This window comes from Embiotoca jacksoni, unplaced genomic scaffold (genome assembly GCF_022577435.1).
Source record: "Embiotoca jacksoni isolate LCO1_2020_lvr unplaced genomic scaffold, fEmbJac1.0.p SCAF_12, whole genome shotgun sequence".
NCBI lineage: Eukaryota > Metazoa > Chordata > Actinopteri > Embiotocidae > Embiotoca > Embiotoca jacksoni.
The window spans coordinates 9,979,222-10,002,864 of NW_027185252.1; the positions used below are offsets into that span (position 1 = coordinate 9,979,222).

General features: G+C 44.2%; 1 protein-coding gene across 1 annotated transcript in view; it reads right to left on the reverse strand.

Annotated features, from left to right (window-relative positions):
• Positions 1–23,643, reverse strand: part of LOC138195357 (zinc finger matrin-type protein 4) — a 55,313-nt gene that overhangs the window by 17,268 nt on the left and 14,402 nt on the right. Inside the window, exons 2-5 of the mRNA XM_069144693.1 lie at positions 19,455–19,571; positions 15,236–15,328; positions 7,981–8,158; positions 4,002–4,259 (exon numbers count right to left, since the gene is read on the reverse strand). Of these exons, the coding sequence (XP_069000794.1) occupies positions 4,002–4,259; positions 7,981–8,158; positions 15,236–15,328; positions 19,455–19,565 (640 nt within the window). The 5' untranslated portion in view covers positions 19,566–19,571. The remainder of the gene's footprint in view (positions 1–4,001; positions 4,260–7,980; positions 8,159–15,235; positions 15,329–19,454; positions 19,572–23,643) is intronic.

Below are 23,643 nucleotides of genomic sequence, written 5' to 3' on the forward strand. Positions count from 1 at the left end.
TTCTTAAGGAATTGATTTATTTGCCATGTGGGGGCAGCAGAAACTAGCTGTAAACACAACAGACACATTATCATCTTAACTATTGTCAGCCTGGAGCTAGAATGACAAGCATGTTAGCTAACAGTTGCTTATTTACGCCTCCAGCAGAAATCCCTGCAACAGTGCTTTCAGATTACCATTTCTGATAATGTGATGAATTTAAGTCCAGTATTCTTGTCATTTAGCTTCATTTTCTGTCTCCGCTAACTCCTGAGGGAACTACCGGGCTCTTAGCTGCTCAATGTTCACTACAATCACCTGGGAGCTGCTGACTTTGTCTAATGTTGTTCGATGCCAGACAAGTAGTTGGTTTATCACAGTTCTAGATGAAAACAGCTGCCTGCTACCGTTGGTGCTGGAAAGAACATTGATGAAGGAGGTGAGACTAAAGCAGAAGCCCTTGATGTTACAGGCTGTTAGACTAAAACAATGAGCTGAAGAATGCTTCAATGCTCCAGAGAACTCAGAAGAGTCAAGGTGATAATTCTCTCTTGGTTCTTCAGTACGAGTCACCCCTTCACCCTTCATTCAGCTCTAAATAAGACCTTTGTGAATAGTTAGTTATAGTTTCATAGTATATTTTCATATTCATGTCAAAGAATACATAAATAAGCTTTAAAATGTTCTGCTATATTCAACGTTTGGCAGTCTTTTTGTTTAGTTTTTTTTTGTAAAACTTAACACAGAAAGTGTTGATACCCACGACTAGTATGCATATGAATCGGCAACGTCTGAATGGCATCATGTTTGTGGTCATGTATGTAAGTTCGATGTGTGACCCAGCGAGTGCTGTCTCATGAGAGCGGAGGTCAGCTTTGTCTTACAACTCAGACACACTCATCAATTACACACAATTTTCTCTCTGCTTTAGTACTCCACCCTCTCTCGGGTCCTCGCACACGCACACGCACACACACACACACACACACACACACACACACACACACACACACACACACACACCCCAGCCCTAGACGCTTATGTCACTGCTTCTAATTCTCCAGTCTCCAGAGAGCAGAGACAATGCGCTGCCTTTGTCTTGAGGGGTTTCAACCCCTGTAGTGATTTATGTAAAGACACAGGCGAGTCAGCCGGGCTCCATCCCTCGTCTGCAGCCGCCCCCCACTGCAACTCCCTCGTCCACCTCCGTAATCCATCGCCAAGGTTTTTTTTTCTGGCACCTAGCCGAGGAAAATCACGACGTTCTCCCCTGTGCCCAGTCTGTGCAATTACACCAGAAAAATCCAAGAGTAAGAAACGGTGTCCATATATATGCCATGGGGATTTTGTGATACGTTTTGGTGGTGGGCTGGAGGGGGCAGATAAAACAGAATGTGCAAGTGCAAGTAAAGGTCAGTATCATCAATCGGAGACGACCAGAAACTACAGTAGGCAGATGTTGTGGCTGTAGTTGAGAGAGAGCGAGAGAGAGAGCGAGAGAGAGAGAGAGGGTGTGTAAATAATTCACCTGTGCCTTGTGGGGAGCTAATGAGGATGACAGATGAGAGATGACGACAGATTGGAGCCCCTAGTGGTGTACACACACACACACACACACACACACACACACACACACACACACACACACACACACACATTTATACACAAAACAAACAGACAAGACAGTATAGCAGCAGGAAGAGGGTGGTAAAAGGATAAAAAAAAGACCGTAAAGAGAAAACAGATTCGCAAAGGGAAAAAGGGGGACAAAAGGACAGGGATGAATCTATGCCTGGCTGAGACTGAATCCATCATGTCTCCTCTTCCTCCTCTTCCTCCTCCTCCTCTCTGTGTCTCTCTTAGCTCAGCTGCCGCCTCGCGCTCGACCCTCCCTCTGAGATTACACTCGGCACACCTGTGACTTCACACCTGAAGTGGTGATAAAAGCCAATCAGATGTGAGAATCTTGCACCAATGGAAATGTGTCTTCCTGAAGAACAAATGAGCACAGACAATGGAGCCGAACTTGTGATGAACAAAAGTGTGTCAGACTAAAGGAACTGGAACAAACACTTGATTGATGGCACATATAATAGATTGACTCAGCAGCATTAGAAATGTGCAAGAGCAAAAAGTAACAGCAAAAAAATTTAAAAAAAAAAAATCCCACTTTTATATACATGCGTGTTCTATAATTTTCTGTAGTTACATGATGAAATTTGGAGTCCAAATGGATGGTTTGTGTCAAGGCACCCGGAGCACGGAGCGAACGGCCCCGGCTTAGGCTCTCAGAGGATTTGCATGTGTTTGGCAGAGGCTGTGCGCCGTGTGGTGCGAGTGCGTCAAACCCGTGTGCGGTAGAGGTGCTTGGCGTGGCACTCGTGAGCGTGTTGAGCTGCATGCTGCTGTAGGATGATGTTAGATGATATCACTCATAGGAACCCAGGAAAGGCAAAGCAGTTTCAGTGTTTCAGTGCCACATACTATTCATAATTTCATGAGAATACCCTTCTGGCAGAAGTGTGTGTGTGTGTGTGTGTGTGTGTGTGTGTGTGTGTGTGTGTGTGAGAAAATCAGTGTCCTCTTACTGCTATATTTGTGCATGGAAGTGTTTGTGTGGGAGGGGGAGAGTAAGATGCAGAATAGAAATTTGAACTCCGGTCTTGCCATGGTAACTGTAATTGTGTCTCGGTTTTACCAAGAGCTAATCATTTCAGTTGAACTGTTTACTTAAGTTTATTATTGACCCATTCACGTTTCATGTTTCAATCCTCAGCACAATACCCTGTTCAGCGGCCTGAGCCCTCCATGTGCATTAAGTCTTAAGTACGCTGTATGCTCTATGCCAGCGGAGGTCCCCTGACGTCACTGCAATGCTAGCGCTAACAAGTGTGAAAGCTCCGCTGAAACATGACCCGAGTGTGACCCCAGACAGCCGACATGGAAAGTCAGACAGAACGACTAACGTGTGTCGAAATTTCACTGCGATTCACAGTTGATTACACGGAGACAAAAGCGTGTGATGATGGGTGATCTGTGAAGATTACTGACCCAGTAAACACCTTCCACAGAGAACTTGCATGATTTCATATTTCATATTCATGAAGTTGATATACTCAGAGGGACGTAGTGTCTGGTGTGCGTGTCAAGAGTCAAATATTCAGGCTCCTACAGTTACAATAGCAACTTTTTGTTGGACCCACCCTACTTGTTAATGGCCCATCAAACCCCCACAGACATGTTTAGCCTCCAAGCCGAAGCTGATATCTCGAGGATGTCACTGGAGCGATTTCCTCAGACTTGACTGAGCTCCATCAGGAGCCACAGAGGACATTAATGGAGCTATTTTCACTTGCTGACGTATAAAAGTGCTGGAGTACCTGTCAAGTTCACCAAAGTCTATAAAATACATGATATTTCAATCTTACATGTGACTGATTATGATGACCCTCCTCTGGAACTCTAGTCTTCGTAAGTCAGCATCTAAATTTAAATATTATTATAGAAGAATATTCCAACCATATGTGGGACATTTTACTAGATATGTAAACTGTTGATCGAAGGCGGTGGGTCTCAACTGGTGGGTCATGACCCGTTTTGGGGGTTGCAGTGCCATTTTGTGCCACTGCACAATTGGTTTTAGATAAATTTGAGTGGGTCAAAAAGTTGAAAACATTTTTTTTACTTGCAATTTAATGACAGAGGAAGAAAGGGGTTCCTGACCATTAGAGAACAACTGATCTAAGGGACTGATTTAGTGAGGACACGTATGGCTCAAGGACGCAGCAGACTGTTTTTGTCCACATGTATATGATTGATGTAATGTTTGCAGTAACTTGTGGTGATAGTGCTAATTTTATCTGTGAATAACTGGTGTGGCTTACCCCAAGTGTAACATATGTGAAATGCGCACCGCATTTCAGAAGTCCACCCCACTTATCGTTTTTTTCCTCGCATAAAGTTGAACACCCCTGCTACCCTTCATTTGCCACTTGTGTTGGGCTCGGGACCAAGAGGCTGACCTGTGCTCTCCGTGGCATCCAGACTGCCTGCTAGCTGCTCCAGGAGTCGTGCTCTGGCTGCGTTCCTGCGGTGCTTCTTGCCCTCGTAGTGCTGCTGGGCCATCAGGGGGTTGTTGAACCAGGCTCCACACAGGCAGCAGTACTTCCCGGCCTCTCTCCCACCGTTTCCGCTGACCACCGCCACGGGCCAGGGTAGGGCGGGGGGAGGAGGGGGGCATGCAGCGGGGTCTGTGGGCAGCGGGGTGGAAGGGGAAGAATCTGGAGGGGAGGAGGCAGCGAACAGACAGGAGTTAGAGAAAAAAAAGGAGTGAGGGGGGACAGAGGTTGCAGAGGGGAGGATATTAACATGAATTCAAATGCAAATGAAGTTCGGATGCGAAAATTACATGAAATGAAAATATTTTCGTGAAATTACATTAACATGAAAATGGGATGCTTTCACATTCGCACCAATGCTCACACACACACACACACACACACACACACACACACACACACACACACACACACACAGACATACTCTCACAAAGAGATGAAATCTCAAATACTTTGTGCTTGCACACTCACTCTGAGCATTTGTACAACTGAGAGCAAAAGAGAAAATGGATTGCTGAAGGCCAAACTATGTTCTACCCATGTGGCCTAAAGTCATCTGCTCTTGAGTGTCTGGTCTGCCAATGGCTTTCTACTCATATCTACTTCTGAGCCATATCTGGTTATGAACCTTATAGGTGCATCTTTTTTCAACCTCCTCTCCTCTCCTCTCCTCTCCTCTCCTCTCCTCTCCTCTCCTCTCCTCTCCTCTCCTCTCCTCTCTCCCTCTCACCTCTCCCTCCCTCTCCTCTCCTCTCTTCCCTCTCTCCTCTCCTCTCCTCTCCTCTCCTCTCCTCTCCTCTCCTCTCCTCTCTCCCTCTCACCTCTCCCTCCCTCTCCTCTCCTCTCTTCCCCCTCTCCTCTCCTCTCCTCTCCTCTCCTCTCCTCTCCTCTCCTCTCCTCTCCCTCTCTCCCTCTCCCTCTCACCTCTCCCTCCCTCTCCTCTCCTCTCTTCCCTCTCTCCTCTCCTCTCCTCTCCTCTCCTCTCCTCTCCTCTCCTCTCCTCTCCTCTCCTCTCCTCTCCCTCTCTCCCTCTCCCTCTCACCTCTCCCTCCCTCTCCTCTCCTCTCTTCCCTCTCTCCTCTCCTCTCCTCTCCTCTCCTCTCCTCTCCTCTCCTCTCCTCTCCTCTCCTCTCCTCTCCTCTCCTCTCTCCCTCTCACCTCTCCCTCCCTCTCACCTCTCCCTCCCTCCCTCTCCTCTCCTCTGCGCGAAAATGAAAAAAAAAAAGGAAATGGCAGACTTCCAGGTGACCTGCTACTTATGACATGACACTGGTTACCATGGTGATTGCCCATTAATAGCCAACAGGCACTGACATGTCCACAGGACGCAGTTGCTGCTCATGCAGTGCAGCCTGCGTATGTGCGTCTAGCTGCACGCGTGTCGGTGTGTGCATGCGGCGTTTGGGTGAAGGACTGAATGTTGTCATCCACGCTTGAGAAAATGTGACTCCTTGTGCGTGTGTGTGTGTGAATGAAGCTCCAGAATAGATTGCGTGCGTAAGGTACAGTACGTGTACGAAGTAAACCCCGCTGAGGTGGGAGCGCGGGGTTAGGTCCACAGCCAAACAGTGCGAGAAAGCGTCTAATGCCAGATGGCATGTCCAAATGTGCCGATTTGCCATCCTCAATGTGTCAATGACTCTCGACTTACACCGACTGTGACTACGCAACCTTGATACCGCACGTTTAGGCATTTTAGATGACAAATAAAAGCCCACTCGCACATACTTTGAAGCTCAAATGAGTCATATCACTACTTTCACAGCCACCGGCTCACTGCTAACAAATGAAAAGCCTGCATGAATTGTTGACCAGCGACCAGGGGTGTGAGAGGTGTTAGTTGATGTGTGGGCCTGTGTTGACTTGACTCGAGCCCTGCGAGCTGATTGGCTGCTCATACCTTGATGTGTCTTCAGGCTCTGTTCACATAGTTACAGTATCTATGGCTGTGTCTCTGCTCATCTCACCTACCACACCCACTCACATTCCCTTTGCTTGTGTTTGCCTTTGCCACACCATCGTCTCACTTACAAAAACCACTCCTGTGACTCCTTTGCTGTCATTTCCTTTTTATTTTTTTTCTTGCTATTATTCTCAAAGACAAGGCCATCCTCAAATCTCTGGTGTAGCTTTCATCTGTGTTTGTGTGTGCCCGTGCGTGAGTGAAGCTCCTCAGCTCTGACGGTTCTGTGGCGCAGCACGTGCCGAGCAGCAACAGGAAGAGATCCTCGAATGTATTTCTCCTCTCCATCCCTTGTTTTCCACCCTTTCTCCTCCTGACTGTGATCTCTGCACACTGGAGCAGAAGTAAGTGTTTTTCACGGAGTGGGGAACAGGGAGTGTGCGTGATAGTGTGTGCGTGTGTGTGTGCGTGTGTGCGCGCGTGTGTGTGTGTGTGTGCGCGCGCGCGTGTGTGTTTGTGTGTGCGTGTTTGTGTGTGGGAGGAGGAGGTGGTGGTGGTTTTGCTGTGTGCGTGTGTGCGTGTGCGTGCGTGTATGTGATTTGTGTCAGGGAGGGAGCACAGTCAGGTACCGCTCTCCACCTCTCAAAAGCTCCTCCAACACTGATGGTCCTCGCTGTGCCTCCCCACACTGTGTGTGTGTGTGTGTGTGTGTGTGTGTGTGTGTGTGTGTGTGTGTGTTACTACATGTATGTCAGTGTCTTTGTGTTCTTAACTGAATGTCACGAATGCACAAACGTGCACGCGTCAGCCATCCTGCTCGTGTGTTTGTGATGACTGCGTGTGCGTTTCTGCGCCCGTGCGCGGCCAAGCCTGTCAGCTTGGCTGTGCATCTTCCGCGGCGCGCTCATCTCAGAGCGATCATGAAGGGCACTTTTGACTTTAATCTCTCCTGAAATCCTCTTCTTCTCTCCCAGGTCACTCGTCCTCTCTCTTCTTCTTGCGAGCGTTCTCTTCTCCTCCAGGTCCCACTGTCACAAAACCACGGGAACTCCACGGCAGCAGGCTGTACAGAAGTGACACTTTCCCGAAGTAGGGCAAAGTTGAGCAAAAGTCACTCAGGGGCTTGATTATAACACTCAATTTTCGAGCGATTGTGCGTTTATAGCTCTGTGAACTTTCACTTTGAATCCAATTTGAATCACATTATGTAAAGCTCCCCCGGAGACAACTCACCAGCACAGACACTCAGAAAAAACGCTAATCTTAACAAATCACGAGAAAGAACAAAAATCAAGGGGAGGGTGTCTTCATTTGTTAAGAGGATTTAAAAAAAAAAAAAAATTGGATCATACATAAGGCGTTTAAAATTAAGTGCTGTCTGCGAGCTTCACCTTCAGAGTCTTACTTCTCGGGCCTCTGGCATGTTGGCATTTTCAGACACATTTTCTCCCTGATTCCTTGGCTGCAAGTTTCAGCTGAACCAAGACAATTGAGATTGAAATATTCGCTTTGAAATAAAAATAGTTCTCAGTTCAGTGACACGTCGCTAAAAGTGGGTGTCTGGGATACACGAGTGTGTGCGAGCATGAGATGAGTGTCTTTGACGACCAAGTTAATTAACTAGTTCTTTAGTGACGACCGGCTCCGTGTGCAAACATCAACATCTGATTTAGGTATCGATCGGCGAGGGCTGAAAGGGTTGATCTCACACACAGTAGCAGCTTGTAGTCCGAAGTGACAGATTGCTTTCAAGGCTGACCTGCAGAGAGACCGATGAAGACCAACTCGCTCCGATAATTACGCACTCGTCGCTTTCCAAAACTGAACTGCTACTCGGCAACCTCCCCGGACTTCCTCCGCCCTCTGCACTCGTCCTGCAGCTCAAGTACTGTAACATGTATATCTTCAGCGGCGCGGCGTCTGGATGTGCGAGTTTCGTCGAAACCCGGGCAGTAAAGACGGGTAGAAGCTGGGAGGTACCTGTGTTTGTCGGGCTGGCCATGGCTGCGGGTAGGTTGGGCGGCTCCCCCAGCACCAGGCGGACTCTCTTGGCGTGCGTTTTGCCCTGGTAGTGGGACTGGGCCACAATTGCAGAGGTGAAGAACATGTTACACAAGGTACAGCACTTGTTCCTGTCCACTTCTGTCTCGGCGCAGTCCTGCAGGAGGAAAAAAAAAAAAAAAAAGAAAAAAAAAAGTGGAAGAGAGCGTCGGAGGGGTGAAGAGAGTGAGAAGTGAATCACAGGGGAGGAGAGGGTGAGGGAAGGTGGAAAGGAAAAGAGACGGCCGGAGGTGAAGGAAGGAATGAGGTGAAAAGATAGAAATGGAAAGATGTGCAGTTTGAACTGACCTCGGTGGGCTTTTTCGTTCTCGCTCTCTCTTACACAGTGTACACATGCACGCACACACACACGCGCGCACACACACACACACACACACACACACATAAAGGCAAAGAGAGAGCTGATCAAATATTCATCTGTCTCTCTTGGCTGAAACTGTGGCTTGGCCCTTTCACCGCTACTGGTTCATTACTAATGATGAGGGGGAGTTGCTCCCTATGGGAGAGAGGGAGTACAAATAAAAAGACCAACCACCTGATTGACACACGCACACACACAAACACATACATACACCACACGCAAATAACCATAATCAGCCAATACTTGCCGTAATCTAAACCGAACCTTAAACAGTCTCTCTAAGATTAAATGATTTATGTGATTGGGGCTTGCTGTTTGTACCCAAGAGGGATGTGGATCAATGTGAGTGTGTAAACAGATTTAAGTTTCCACAACACAAGTAATATACACACACACACACACACACACACACACCCTCTCTCGCTGGCTTTTTCTGTTTGGTTCTTTATTTTTCAAGAAAACAAAAAATATGCTGCGTGTCAGGACATTTTTTTCCAGTCAAGTAATGTTTTTTTAGATATCATCCAAAATTGTCACCGGCGAGTGCTGGAAGTGTGGCGCTTCTCTTCAAACGTTGTCCTTTACCCTCACAAAATGTTTAACAACTCGGAGAAAAACTGTGGCAAAATGTCGACCACATAAAATCCGACATCAACTTTGTGTTGAACTATACAGAACCTGCAGTTAAATATCAGAACAGCGATCCGCATACAGAAACATAAACATGTAGTTTTCATAGTTTGGGATAAACTCCTTATTGGGCGGTATAGTCCTGTTTCAGCGTGCCACTGACCCCATGCACGATGTCAGGTCAAGCCTTACTTCCACCTCCAACCTGTGGACAGCCTTACCAGGCCAAAGGAGGCTGATATCACCGCATATTAATGCTTTACTATGCATGCATTAACTGTGTTCCGCATCCTTGAACGTATACATGTGAACAGAGTTTAAACGAAACAATTAGAGAAAATAAATCAACCGTGATTGATTCGACACCCCCGCCCCCCCGGATCTGTTCATCCAGACTTTCCCTCCTTTCTTTTCCTTTTCACACCAGCGCTCTTTAGTCCGGGTGTCAAATCGAGTTGGAGGAGCGAATCCTTCGTCTCGGCATGAGTGTACAATAATAGAAAAGTGTCTGAAACACCATATCTAAGTGTGTGTGTGGGTGCATGCTGTGTATCTCAGTGGGTGTGTGTGTGTTTGTGCCTGTGCGTGTGCGTGCGCGTGCGTGTGTGTGTGTGTGTGTGTGTGTGTGTGTGTGTGTGTCTTATGTCAGGCCTGGTTAGCATCATGGCCAGTGGATGTGAGAGTTAAGGACACCTTTACCTTCCAGGCTTAGATTTGTCTCTCAGCTGTCCCTTCTCTCTCTCTCTCTCTCTCTCTCTCTCTCTCTCTCTCTCTCTCTCTCTCTCTCTCTCTCTCTCTCCTTCTTCTCTCTCTCCTGCTCTTGCGTTTTGTCTTCCTGCCTCGCCTTCACTCTCAGCCATTTTCTCTCTCTCCTCCCCATCCCTGCACTCCCTGCACTCCCCTCCTCCCTCCCCCTCTGGGCACCAGTCTCAGTGACTCTGTGTGTTGTGGGATGAAATATTTATCTGTATTGGCAGGCCTCCCCCCCGCCCACCTGCCCTCGCCTCCTCTCCTCCTCTCCTCCCCCGAGTCTGTCCCTGCTGTGATCGTGTTAAAGGCTTGTTATGAATTGTCCCAGACCTCCCCCCTCTCCATCACCTTTGGTAATTCAGTCTCTCTCTGAGATGGTAGAAATGCATTTGCTTTATGAGCACATGCAGCATCATCTCACGCTGCCAAAAACAAAGGAAAAGAAGCGTGTGCATGTTTGTTGTTGCGTATTTGGATGTAAAGTTAAAACAGCTTATCAATATTTATTCCATGATCTTTATTCATGATTGTGGTACGGGAGACACGGTGCCCACGAGGACAAGTCTCACTTCTTCTCCTCTTTTTTTCATCTCTACACTCCATCTATTCTTCTTGCCTACATTTCCCTCACAACCACCTGTCCTCCGCCTTCTCTCTAATGTTTACATTCTGCACTCCATCTCATCTAAATATTGTCTTTTCTTTGCTCCTCTTCCAGCCCTTGCCAACTTCTCTCCTTCTTCCCCCCCCTAATGGACAAAGCGGCTGAAGATCCTGTTCTAGCAAAATCATGTTGTATGAGGATGAGGAATTTCGACTGCGTAAGGCTAAACTCCCACAGCTGCTATGTTTTTTTTTTTTACTGTGGACAAAAAGCCTGAGATGATTCTCTGCGGCAGCCTGCAGTGGTCTCACCTGTCACAACACACTGAAAAGTTAAAGAAGCAGCTGACGGAGATGAGACTGAAACACAGACGCGTCGACTTGAAAGATATGACAGATGTTCCACCAGGGATTTTTTTTCGTGACAATGGGGGGGGGGGGGGGGGGGGGGGAGTTTTGAACAATCTGAAGCATGTGTGGGTGACTGACACATGAATAATTGTCAGCTCATTATAGCTGCCACTCCACTCAACCACTTTAAACAACCAAAAAAACCATCTCTTACTCACGGTGTTCCTCCATCGACTGTCATCAGCCTTTCTGTTTCTTCATTTTTGATTTCAAAATTTCTGCCTTCGCTCATTTCCGTGATCCCCTCTGTATCCAACCTCTCTCTGGCTCTACCTGTCGCGCCCCACACATCTGTTGAGACTGATTTGCATGCGACCTAAATGTCGTGTGTGTTTTTGTTTGTGTGCGCGCACACATGCCGCACGTATGCCTGTTTATCCTCTGCCTGACAGTGATGTCTGTATCGCAGAATATTTAGTCTTTGGGTGGCTTCATCCTGCTCACGCACCTAACAATAGCCTCCTAATTAGCTGTGTTTATCTTCCTCTCCTTCTGTTTTGCTTTTTCTCTGCTCCTCCTTACTTCTCCCACTGTTCTGTGTTGAGGCGCTGTGGGAAACATTGCTAAATATACACATGGAGCAGCACAGGGAAACAGACGCTCTCGTTTGGAGTTTGAAGAAGCTCTGAGAGTGTAAATTGAAAGGGGCGACACTGCAAATATAGCGTTTGAAGAGAATAAGAGGTGAAGAAGAAAAAAAAAAAAAACATTTTGTTATCTCCTGCCCGTTGCGCAGGAAGAAAAACTGCAACAGACGGAGAGAAAGAGCAGCGGGGTGGAGAATAGGGGAGAAAAACGGATCCCGTCTCCTCCCCTTTCATCTGGGAGCACCTTTACGACCTACTTTCTCTGTGTTTGTTCTGTGACAAACGCTTTCACCTACACACAAACACAAAAACCTCGGGGCATGGCATTTTACACTGGCATTTCTTTGACTGCAGAAGAAAAACAACAACCTTTTTCTGCCGTTCCCATTGGACTGCACCAAGTCAATCCATACAACAACAGAGGGGCAAAAACACGAAGATGAAGTGCAGAGAAAAGATGTGCAAAACCTCCCCGGGGAGAAAGAAAGATGAAAGAAGGAAAGTTTATTCCAAATATTTCATCTCGAGAGACCTGCTCGTCTCACATCAGTTTTCCCGGCATTGTCAGATAATCAATGTCAAATCTCTGCGTGAGAGGTTACGGTCAAAGTGCTAGTTGCGGCGCTCACAGTACGTTACAGTATGGCAGACGAGGTTGGTGTGCGCGCACACGGCCTGTTTATGTGTATTCGGTGTCCCACATGAGGTGAAAGCCAGGATGGGCTGAGTCATGTCTGATTCACTTAGAGAGACAGATGGAGACGCAGGTGTGTGTATTCCTACAGTGTGTGTGCGTGTGTGTGCGTGTGTGTGTGTGTGTGTGTGTGTGTGTGTAAACCCATAAACCCTTGACATGTTACTGCATGCAGTGTTGTGCACATGTATCACCTTATCACATTTTATAGTACAGCTTGGGTTAAAGACTGAGGTTGAACATACGAGCAGCTGCTCATTTTCAAGACGTGTATAGCACGTTTTTTTTTGTTGTTTTTTTTTTCATACCCTTTTTGGTTCCCCATTTCATTGATATTTTTTGAATGTTTTTTAAAATTTTTTATATAGCAATAGCAAATTGTTGTCCAGTCCGACTCTTCTGAAATGTTGCATTGACTTTTTTTTTTTTTTTTTTTCTTAGATGGACGTGAGCTTCCAGTGGGCTTCATCAGAGCAGCTTGATGGATGATTTGAACAGCTTCAGAAACTTCCTTCCTCCTCAATATTTCCCCACGAATTTCAGCAACTTTCTGAAACCGACCTTCATATACCGACTTGTCACAGCGGTTATCCAAGTATGTGGTAAAAATGCGCGCGCAGCTCGCTGTTCCCTTTGCCTATCAGTGTTTTGATTACAACCACAACTTTTGCCATCTGACCTGGTCAGACACCTCGACCCTAACCTCTTCTTAATGTCTTTCCATGTCAGAGGAGCCCGTTCTCATTCCCTGGCTGTCAAATAATGCCGTTTCGCATCAGAGAGATGCGCATGAGGTGCCCTTTGGTGTCTAAAACATACGCACAAGGTACATTACGTCTTAGTCACATGACCTTCTCTGACCAAGCTAATGACTGTGCATAAGTACAAAGAAGGGTGAAGTCCATGTAGGGAGGACGGCGGGGACGGTTGGATGGAACAACACGGATTTCTTAAGAAACTTATGAGGTAGGTACTTATTTTAACGAAAACCACGATCTTTTAAAAAAAAACGAACCACGTTATTGTTGTTGCCTAAACGTAAAGCACATTGTGTGTCTATATGAGACGCAAATGGCTTTAATAAAACGGCATTATTTTTGACACCCTGAAATGAGAACAGGTTGGTCTGGATTGATTTAATTTCTATTTTTTGGTTGGTTCTCAGAGTTTAGGTTTATATATTATGTTAAGAGACTTTGGTTATTCATGGTTAAAGGACTGGGTGTGACAGAAGTCACACTAGATTAGACCTTCAACTGTTGGGGAACAAACCTCTGCAGTAGGGCAGCCCGGCACATCGACCTTTTAACATCGATATTCTTTCAAAGGAGATTTAGGGACAATATATCACTTCTCTTTGATATTGATATAGTTTGATGTTGCTTTGCGTAACTTGCTTCTTCTGTAAAGCCGCACCACTGCATGTCTCCCCTCTAACTAAATCTCTGTGAAACCCCACAAAGCTGGTTGACGGTGAATTGTTGGCTTCTGCGCAGGGATACGCTTCCTTCGGACAGTCACCAAGCCACATTTGTTTGCCAGCTGCTCGGGAGCTGCTTGTGTCTCACATGTGGCTTTGACTTTCAAATGAACATTTAGCCCACCTGATAGAAAATGAGATATATTTAATGTGTCGCCATTCATCCTAAAAACAGATATGTTTTTTGGGTCATATCGGACAGCCCAAGTCCACAGACTCAAGGAATTTCAGGTTAATAAAACATCAAAATACTAAGTCTCGGTATCACCGAAGAACATGAACGTACGGTCACTGCTGGAAACGCATGGCTGTGCATGCTGTGTACTTGATAACGCCTGCTCCCCTTGGTTTTTCTGTCTCCAGTGTTTGCATCTGTTAATCCGTGTCTGTCTTTATGCTTTAGTCTTGCTGGATTTAACCGTAAAACCTTAAATCTGTTTCCTTTGAAGGGGCTAACAGGCCGCCCCAAACCTTATTTGTCAGGGTTTTCAACTTTGCCACCTGAACTCACTCATATTGGAGACATTTGCAAATGTCATTTAGTTCTTTAGTTTTCATTTTAAATGTCCTGTCATTTGAGGACAGAGGGGCCATCACAGTACCAAGGTACCCAGCTCTGCACTACACTGCACGAGCCCAAGGTCTTGGCTGTGGCACTGCACTGTTTTTGGAGACACTCCACCTCTTCACCCATCTCTCTCCCGTCTCCCTCTCTCTCTCTCTCTCGCACAGGCAGATTTGTTGGATAGTTTGATAAGCTTTATTTTCCCACCAGCTGTGTCCTCAAAGTTTGTACTGTATGTATTCTGTGTGTGTGTTTTATTCCACATGGGAAAAGCCAGATAAATGGGGCACACAATGTACTATAGTAAGTCTCCCTCTGCACAATAGTTTCTTACACACACACACACACACACACACACACACACACATGCAAACTGGAAATATAATCAGCAGCAAAATAGCCGTTATGCCTCACGTTTGAAGCTCAACAATTCACTGTAGATGCAAATGCAACCTCAGCATTTGCCACAGTTGCGGACCGGGGCGCCCGAAATACACAGACACAATGGCCTACCTATAGCACAGACACACAGACAGACACACCAACATTTGCTAATGCACTGACCTCCTTAGCCATGGCCTGCAATAGTCAGATACAGAGCTGCTTGGCGCCGTCTGCCTCCCCTAAATCTTACCAGAAACACAGCTAACCTCTCTCGGGAGAATTAAGGCACACAACTGCACACAACAGATCAAACAAATACTCCCAAGAGCACTTGGCTACGATGGTCAAGCCTGAGAATGGACGAGCTGAGCAAAGGATTAGACTGTCATTTCTGTCATTTACATGGGATAAAGGACAAATTCACACATGCAGATAGCTGCCGTTCCATCAACATCTGTGCTCTTACTACAGTTTGTTATGAAAGTCATTTAGTTCATCAATAAATAGTAGAAACATATTTCAATTTTGAAATTCTAGTTTGGAGTGAGAAAATGTGTTTAACATTGTATTTTATGAACACACACACGCACACACGCACACACACGTGCGCGCGCGCGCACACACACACACACACACACACACACACACACACACACACACACACACACACACACACACACACACACACACACACTGAGTGAGAGCCTACCGGGTTATCTGGCCTCAGTCGTTTGGACGGTGGTCCTCCATCTTCAGGGTGAAGCATGTAAAACAGACGCACCTTGTTGGCATGTTTCTTACTCTGAGAAGGAGACAGAAATAGAAAATAAGTGAGCCGAAAGGGAAAAAAATAAAAATCAATGACTGTCACTCCATCTTGGCAACTCCCTCCAAGCTTTTATCTGTTTCAGCTGATGACATTTCAGACATTTTGCCCCCGGCTACGTGACTAATGGTCCAGCCTCAGGTTTCTGGAGCCCTGAGTAAGATGTTGAGTCGGGGAAGTGGTGGGTGGGAAGGTTGAGGACTCTTTGCAGTATGAGTGTGTGCATATGAAGCAAAGTGCTAAAGGATGTGAGGACATAATGTGAATGGCACAAATTATATAATTGAAATGTTGATATCTTGGATTCTTAAAAGTAAAAACTACAAGAGCAAGGCAAGTTTATTTGTATAGTACATTTAAAAAACAAGGCAATTCAAAGTGCTTCACATAAAACCATTAAAAGCATAAAAACATAAGCCAAAAGAAAATAACATTTAAAAACAATTAAGAACACTGTTTAAAACATTAAAAATAGTCATTAAAACATTAATCAAGCTAAAAATAGGATAAAAGTTACAGTGCAGTTTAAGACATCCTCAAATCTGGTTCAGTGAAAGGCAGCAAACAGAAAAGTCTTCAGTCTTGATTTAAAGGAGCTAAGAGACCTGCAGGTTTCTGGGAGTTTGTTCCAGATATGTGGAGCATGAAATCTGAACGCTGCTTCTACACGTTTAGTTCTGACTCTGGGAACAGCAAGGAGACCCATCCCAGACGACCTGAGGGGTCGGGATGGTTCGTAAGGTAGCAGCAGATCAGAAATGTATTTTGGCCCTAAACCATTCAGTGCTTTATAAACCAACAGCAGGATTTTTAAAGTCGATTCTTTGTTCGACAGGAAGCCGGCGTGAAGACCTCAGCACTGGAGTGATGTGATCCACTTTCTTGGTCTTTTAGTAGAATCAATGCTTAATAGAGTTTTTGATATTAAGAAATTAGAAGAAAAAAAAACGACAATAGTGTCAAATTTGTCTGTAAAACGTAAAGCTTGTGGTGACAGATTTTTCAAGTATCCAGTTCTACTGTTGATTGTTTTTCGTGCTGGTTCGTCATCAAGTATTTTTGCCCCCACCTGAGTGCTTTTGTTTGCCGGTGATCCAGGACTTTACACTATGACGACTTACAGCTATAATAAGCAAGAATACACAAAATTGTTTATAAGAAAGGACAGTGAGTCGTCCTTGAAGCTGCTAACTGTCACTTCAATGCACAACAATGAAAATTGCTGCACATACTGCGGGGAAAGATTAGTGAACGTATATGTGTTCAGACGTGTTTGTGTACGAGGTTGACGCCGCTATCTCGCCCCTTGTGTATAATTTTATTGTCACACTCTGGCCTTCACTCCTTCCTTCTGAAACATCCATCATTATCTGTAAATTCCACTGCTGGCACTGTTTTCCAGAGGCGAGTGTGGATGCCATCAGAAAGATTGTACCTTTACTGCCAAATACGCAGGTTCAAGACACATTGTTGTACAACAGAGAGCAGGGATACGAGTCAAGATCGTGATAATGAAAAGAATTGGAACTGTGGGTTGATGAGAGAAGGATGTGATTAAACCAGAGTGGGACAGTTTGTCAGATGTTTTATCCACTTTGCCGTTTAATCCGTATGATTTGTGGATGTTTTATAGATGAGAACGTACTCGTAAGTTTAAGTGCATATAATGGCTAAACATCGCATAAAGGAAAGAAAATGGGAGTCTCTGACAAGACACTGTACTTGCTGCTCCAGTGCTCAGATTGGATCCTTTGCCCCCAGGAGAATAACCCCCCCCCATGCTTCCTCACTTGCCAGACGACTGTTAATGCATTTTATCAGAGTTTGTGTGTACGTGTATGTGTGTGTGTGTGTGTATGCTTCTGTTTATAGGTGTATAAATTCCCATGCATTGGATGGTTTAGGGATATGGGCTAAAAGCTTGACCTCGTTTCACCATGGTTACGCTGCACTGCCCGTCAGCTCTCACCCTCCTCTAATGGTCCAAGCCTGTCTCTTTGTCTCTTCTTTCTATGTTTTTCCAAGAGTCAAAATCAAGTTGGAGGTGACAAACAGAGCAGGAGACAACTATGGAAAAATGTCTGCCACATTATCCTCGTGTGCTTGTGTATAAATGCAGAAAGCAAGACAGATTGCATCGAGAGCTGTGATCTCACCAACGGAGACACAAATATGTGCAAGCGAAAGTGTGTTTAATCACGTGGGGGCGCTTAAAGGTTTCCAAAAAAAGAAGAGAAATACTGTGACACTGTGATATTCCTGTCTTGCGGCAAAGGCAGAGGATCGAGGCAGGAGGTCTGCCCGGTTAAAGTTGGGTGCAGAGGATTTGTTGCCAATGCCACCATTAAATTGCTGAGGGAAAACGGGCATCGCAGGGCAGACCCTCAGGAAGGCAATTATATCATTTTCTGAGGGTGCTGAGAGAAGCAGTTACTGTCTGTGGCTGAAACGAAAGAACAGAACTGTGCTCACAGTTGACCGTAAAAGGCCAACGATGGGCGCGAGTCTTTTGTACCTCGGCCTTCATTGGGTGTTTCGGCCATTTTACCACAACTAAAAAATGTGTCCCAAAACAGTTGATGGTCTTAGTAACCAATAGCAACAACCTTTGTTGGCTAAAGACAGTAAGATATTTGGCAGGGATTATGACATCCAGTCCTAAATTATTTACTTACAAGACAGGTTTATAGAACAGACCATTTTGATGAAGCTAGATTTGCAAGTTGAAACAACTTCCCAAGCAGTTCAATGAATTAACAAATCTGAGTCCACTGAACGAAAGATAAGAACACATTTAAGTTGAAACAACTAGGGATGTCACAATCATGACATTTTTGACAATTAATTGTTGCACAAATAGTTGCCATTATTCTTTTTATGCCAGTATTTAAACTATAAGCTTAGTCATAGTTTAATTATACGCTCACAAATATTGACATTTAATTTTGAAACCGCCTGCTGCAAATCAGACAAATCGCCTTCAATTTATTTTTCATTTGGCTTAAAACCAAAATGTGCTTTGCAACTAAATCCATATTGTTAATATCAATAGATGCTCATCGAAATCCAACGTCGGGGAGAAACTCGTGAAAATCTGACATTTCTGTTCAAAATGTCCCCATCCATGCGTGTAAGAACTACTGGATGATTATGCAAAGTGATTGCGGTCAGCTCAAATAATCGCGATCATGTAATATTTGTGGCAGGCCCTAACAAAAAGTTATATTTAACGGCGTGTATTTATTAACATGCTGCAAAAGTGAAGTTGCCGGCCTTGGCCTTCCGTCCTGATGGAATACAACTTGCCTTCAATTTATTTCTTGCCTTGTCTGCTCGATTCCACTGACCGGATAGAGACCTTTTTGTAACGGGTGACACTGACGACATGCGGTGACTCAGCTTGCCTATTCGTCTGCTTTACTCAAGGCCGTGTGTTTCTTGTAAGACATGGGATGAGAGGCAGAAATAGATCACTGTCGAGTGAATGTGGTAGGTACACACGCGTGCACGCGCACACACACACACACACACACACACACACACACTGTCCTTGTCCTTGCTCAAGTCTCTCCTGATAAGGGCCTTGTTCTCATTAGTCTGCTTGTTAATCCCAATTGTGTCTTGTAATCAAGGACGACCTCAATACAGCACACGCATTGCCAGCGCATATTCGTATGTACCCGTGCACACACACACACACACACACACACACATGCACATATAGATCCTAGTTAAATAATTCAAGGGCTTTTATTTAATGGCCATCCATTAAATTACTCTTAGACAGTCTGCTGAAAGGTGGACAAAAAGTGGGTGTGTGCGCATGTTTGTGTGGATGTAAACTGGCAATACCATGCTGCATTAAGCCTATGGATAATAGATGAGCACTGTTTTGAACGGCACAAGAGCAAATTGGTACAAATAAGGCTCCTGCAAAGTGTACGCTGCTGCAATCTGCCTGTGAAGGCAGTAATCGTAGCAATGTTTGTTTTGTTTTGTGCGTAAGAACCTTTGTGTGTTTTCACAATTCGACCTGTGTGTGCGTCCTGAGTCCTGAGCTACCTGAGAAAGTACCTCCAGAAGGGAGCAGAGACGGACTCACCTCGTAGTGAGCGGTGCGCTGGGACTCTGAGATGAGCTGAGCATTGCAGATGTTACAATAGCTCTCTGTGAACAAGCCTCCATCCACGACGCCCGCAGACTTCATCTTCATCTGAGACTACACGCACACACACACACACACACACACACACACACACACACACACACACACACACACACACACACACACACACATATGCAAATATGAGTATGATTAAAATGCAGGACGGAATAAAATGTCAGTGAACCTTACAGTGTGTTAGAGGTGCATGAGCATGCAAACATCTCATCTCATTTTAGAAATAGTTTTCCTTCAGAATGATGGATTCATCATGACAGTTCAGCCCAAAATAAGTTGATCCTCTCTGTCAGAACATCGTCTCATGGATGACTTTTACTCCAGCCTTGGAAACAATGGCCCGAGGCTCATGCTTGAGTTCTTGCATTTTACATAGCAATACTAAAAAACTACTTTTTCTGAATAATAAACAAAAAAAAAAACTCTGAACATGAAGTTGAAACAAATAAGATGACCTTTGCTCTTTATTGATAATGTAAAAACCATGGAAACCTGAACTGTTTCAGAACCAAAATATTGTTTATTTGTCAAATGTATGTGTATTTATTGTGATTGGAACATTAATTAAGAGGTTAAAAAAAACTTGAGAAAACGTAGGTTTTAGTTTTTTGGCCATCTTATGAGACCAAATATTGTCAGCCATCTTTATCTGTTGCTGCTCTGCTGTGGAAGTTGGAAACTTGGAGTAGCAGGCAGAGTATCAGGAGTGTTCTCTGTTTCATCTTCTCAGTATATGATGAAACTGAAATCATGGTGTTGGCACGAAGCAGAAAGATCAAAGAGGACATGTTATAGCATTCTTGTGTTGCCTACTTTTGTGAACATTGTTATCTCACCTACTCCACACTGCGTTTACAGAGTTAAAAACCTGCTCTTTGGCCCCACTCATGACCTTCCAATGGTTTTTCTGAAGATTAAAATTTTGACATGCAATTTTTCCAACTACAAAATACCTTACCTGAGACCCACCTTTGAATCGACCTTACAATTATTTAAGATAAAGTGTAGTGTATGACTTAATTGCACTTCCTTTTTATTGAAGATAAATATATAAAATATATACCTATTTAACAGAATACACATTATTATGATTGAACCACTAAAGTAGCCTACCACCTAAAATGCTCCATTATCCTTTTTTTTTTTCATCAACCTCACAATTATTTTAGATGAAGTGTAGTATATGACTTACTTACACTTTTTATTGAATATAAATAGATGTTGAATATAAACCTATTTAATACAACACAGACATTATTAATACGATTGAATTACTAAACCAGCCTACCACCTACAATCCTCCATTATCCTTTTTCTTTTTAATAAGCCAGTCTTCAGACTCATCTAAAAATTCAAATATAATTTAACTAACAAGATAATTATATGGTCGCATTGTTTGAGTAATGAAACACCACATTTTTAAGAACAGGCTTTAGGACTCTATTAACGTCGAAATGAGTCCAAGGGAGTGAGTCATTTGTTTGCACATTGTTTGTGCATGTTGGTGCAAACAAAACAAACATTTTTGCTTCGTTAATTGTCGAGCTATGAGCATTACACGTCAGGTAGATTAATTGTGATAACTTCAGAAATAATGAAGCACAGATTATTTATTTCCTTGCACAAATGTACACATATGACCTAAAAATGACTAAGTCACCACTTTAAAGTCATTTGGGCATTAATGAAGTGCTGATATAAGAGGCCTGTTCTTGACATTTTTGTCTATTGTTTCAAAAAATGACTTCAGCACAAATTTTTTACTCTCTGCGCCCAAACAAATTGGAATTGTTTTATTCATATCCTGATCACGACGGGGTGCCAGCCCCTCGGAGGCGAAATGTTTGTACAAGGTTTGGTAATACTGCCTACAGACATCAGTAAATTAGTACACAGTTTTACTGACTGTTTAGACACCCAGCCTCAGTAATAAATGTAAAATATGCCAGTATTACAGTCGTGTACGGAATCCTTAGTAGGGTTAGGGGAAAGAAAATTATCCCGTATAATATCTAAATACTTTGCATGGCAGTATTGCATCAATACACGGATGCTAAGCATCAATATTTCACTATGAAAAATGAATTCGTCAGGGGCATGCAACATTTGTGACAGGTTTATATGTAAAGCAGACAGACTGCCCAACAGTCAATCCCTTTATCATGCAGTGAAAATGATTGACGCGAGATGGATGTACTCTAAACATTATTTTATTACATCAAACAAATGTTGTAAAAGTTTTCCTTTGGGGACATAATTTGCAGTTGAAGAAAGGTAATAAATCACAACAGGGGGCAAAAGCCAACATATCGCAAAGTTTTAACTTTTTACTATTACCAACAATTGTCTTGGCTCGTTATGCAGTTCTTTCCCCTCTCTAATCTCCGCTCACCCCAACCGGTCGAGGCAGATGGTCGCCCCCCGCCGAGCCTGGTTCTGTCGGAGGTTTCTTCCTCTTAAAAGGAAGATTTTCCTTCCTGCTGTTGGAGGTCATTCTTCTCATTAAAGGAGAGTTTTTTTCCTCCCGGATTCTCATGTGGGAAATGTTGGCTTCTTTTGTATAATGCTATAACTTTCTGCTGTAAGGAATTCACCATGTCAAGCGACCTGAAATAACTTTGTGTCGATTTGGCGCTGTATAAATAAATTGAATTGAATTGTTTAAAATTGTATTGAGAATCAGGTGATTCCCTACCGTAATAGTTAAATTTGTATATGCAACAACAGGATTAAATAGTCATTTTAAAGCTTGGATTGCGTCGCTGCGACCTTTTTGTAAATGTTATGTTTCTCTCTATTCTTGCTCTGAAGTTAGCTCAGTTCAAGACTGAATTAATTGACCAGCTGCTGGCAAACATCCTCTGTTAGAGTGCTACACAGTGTCATCACTGTGTGTGTGTGTAATAGTCTTCTGCATGCAGTTTAGAAAGTGCAACCTGTAGTGGTTGCTTTTTGTTGTGAATATTAATGAACCAGGGGCAGTCATAATTTGGAGTCGGTGCGCTGCTGCTGAATACATATGGAGGAAACGCTGTGACCCTTTGCTGAAACTTCCAAGGATTTCTGAACGCTGGCACGGAGTAATAATGCTGGAGAGCAAACGGTATCGCCAAGAGGAACTTTGTTGAGAATTACAGCCTCCGAAGTAAACTGTTAAAAACGTTTCGAGAAGGATTCCCTATTGAGAAAGAGTGTCTTAAAACCTTGTCAGTGCTCTCAACCAGTAAAACCTACAGAGTCCTGAACAACCCACTGGGAGCCGTGGCTCTGCCTTCTTAAGAACCTGGAAGCTGTGTTTTCTTTTGCTTTTATACCGAGTACTGTAATAGAAAATGGTTTAATGATGTGCTCTCGGGTCTTGTGTTCAATTTTCTATTCTCTTCATTATGTGTGCACCGTAGGCACCGCTCTGACTGCGTTCGGGTGAGTAACGGGTCTAAAGGGAATGGTCCAGGAACATCCACCATTAACTGAATGTGGTCCTTTTACCAAGGAAGCAGCAGGACAGAGGACTTGTAGGGGCAAAGGGCTTCAGGGCCCAAGATACAGGAATACTGAGGAGGTCGGCTCTAGTAACTTGGAGAGAATAGAGCCTTTTCTCAGGAAAAGTAGTTACAGGAGTTGATAGTTATCTCAAGTCTGGTATAGAACTACATTCAACCAATGAATTTCCTCTCTTGAAAAAGAGATTTTTATTTTAGATGGGACTCTCCTGGTGGAATGAACATTTCCTCAAATCTTTCATGCGCACACACGAGAGCATACACTCACACAGCAGTACTAGTAATTACCCCTGTCTGTTCATCTTGTCTGTTTAGTGCACCCTCAACCTTCTAATTAACCGGACAAGCGGGATAGGTGCTGCCTCCATTGTCTAATTCAACCTCCAATAAAATGAAAAGGCAATACATTTGATTTAGAGCAACAGAATCCATCTTCACCTCTGCCTTTGCTGGGGAAGTTATATGCCTGCGAGGAACAATATTTGTTCTGAAATGGCACAGATGACAAGTTGTAAACTTGTTTTGTCTAGAGGCCAAGGCACATTATTACCTCCACGGTGTGAAGTGTCCTATGAGGCACGATGGAATAGATATATCTTGCAAACAGA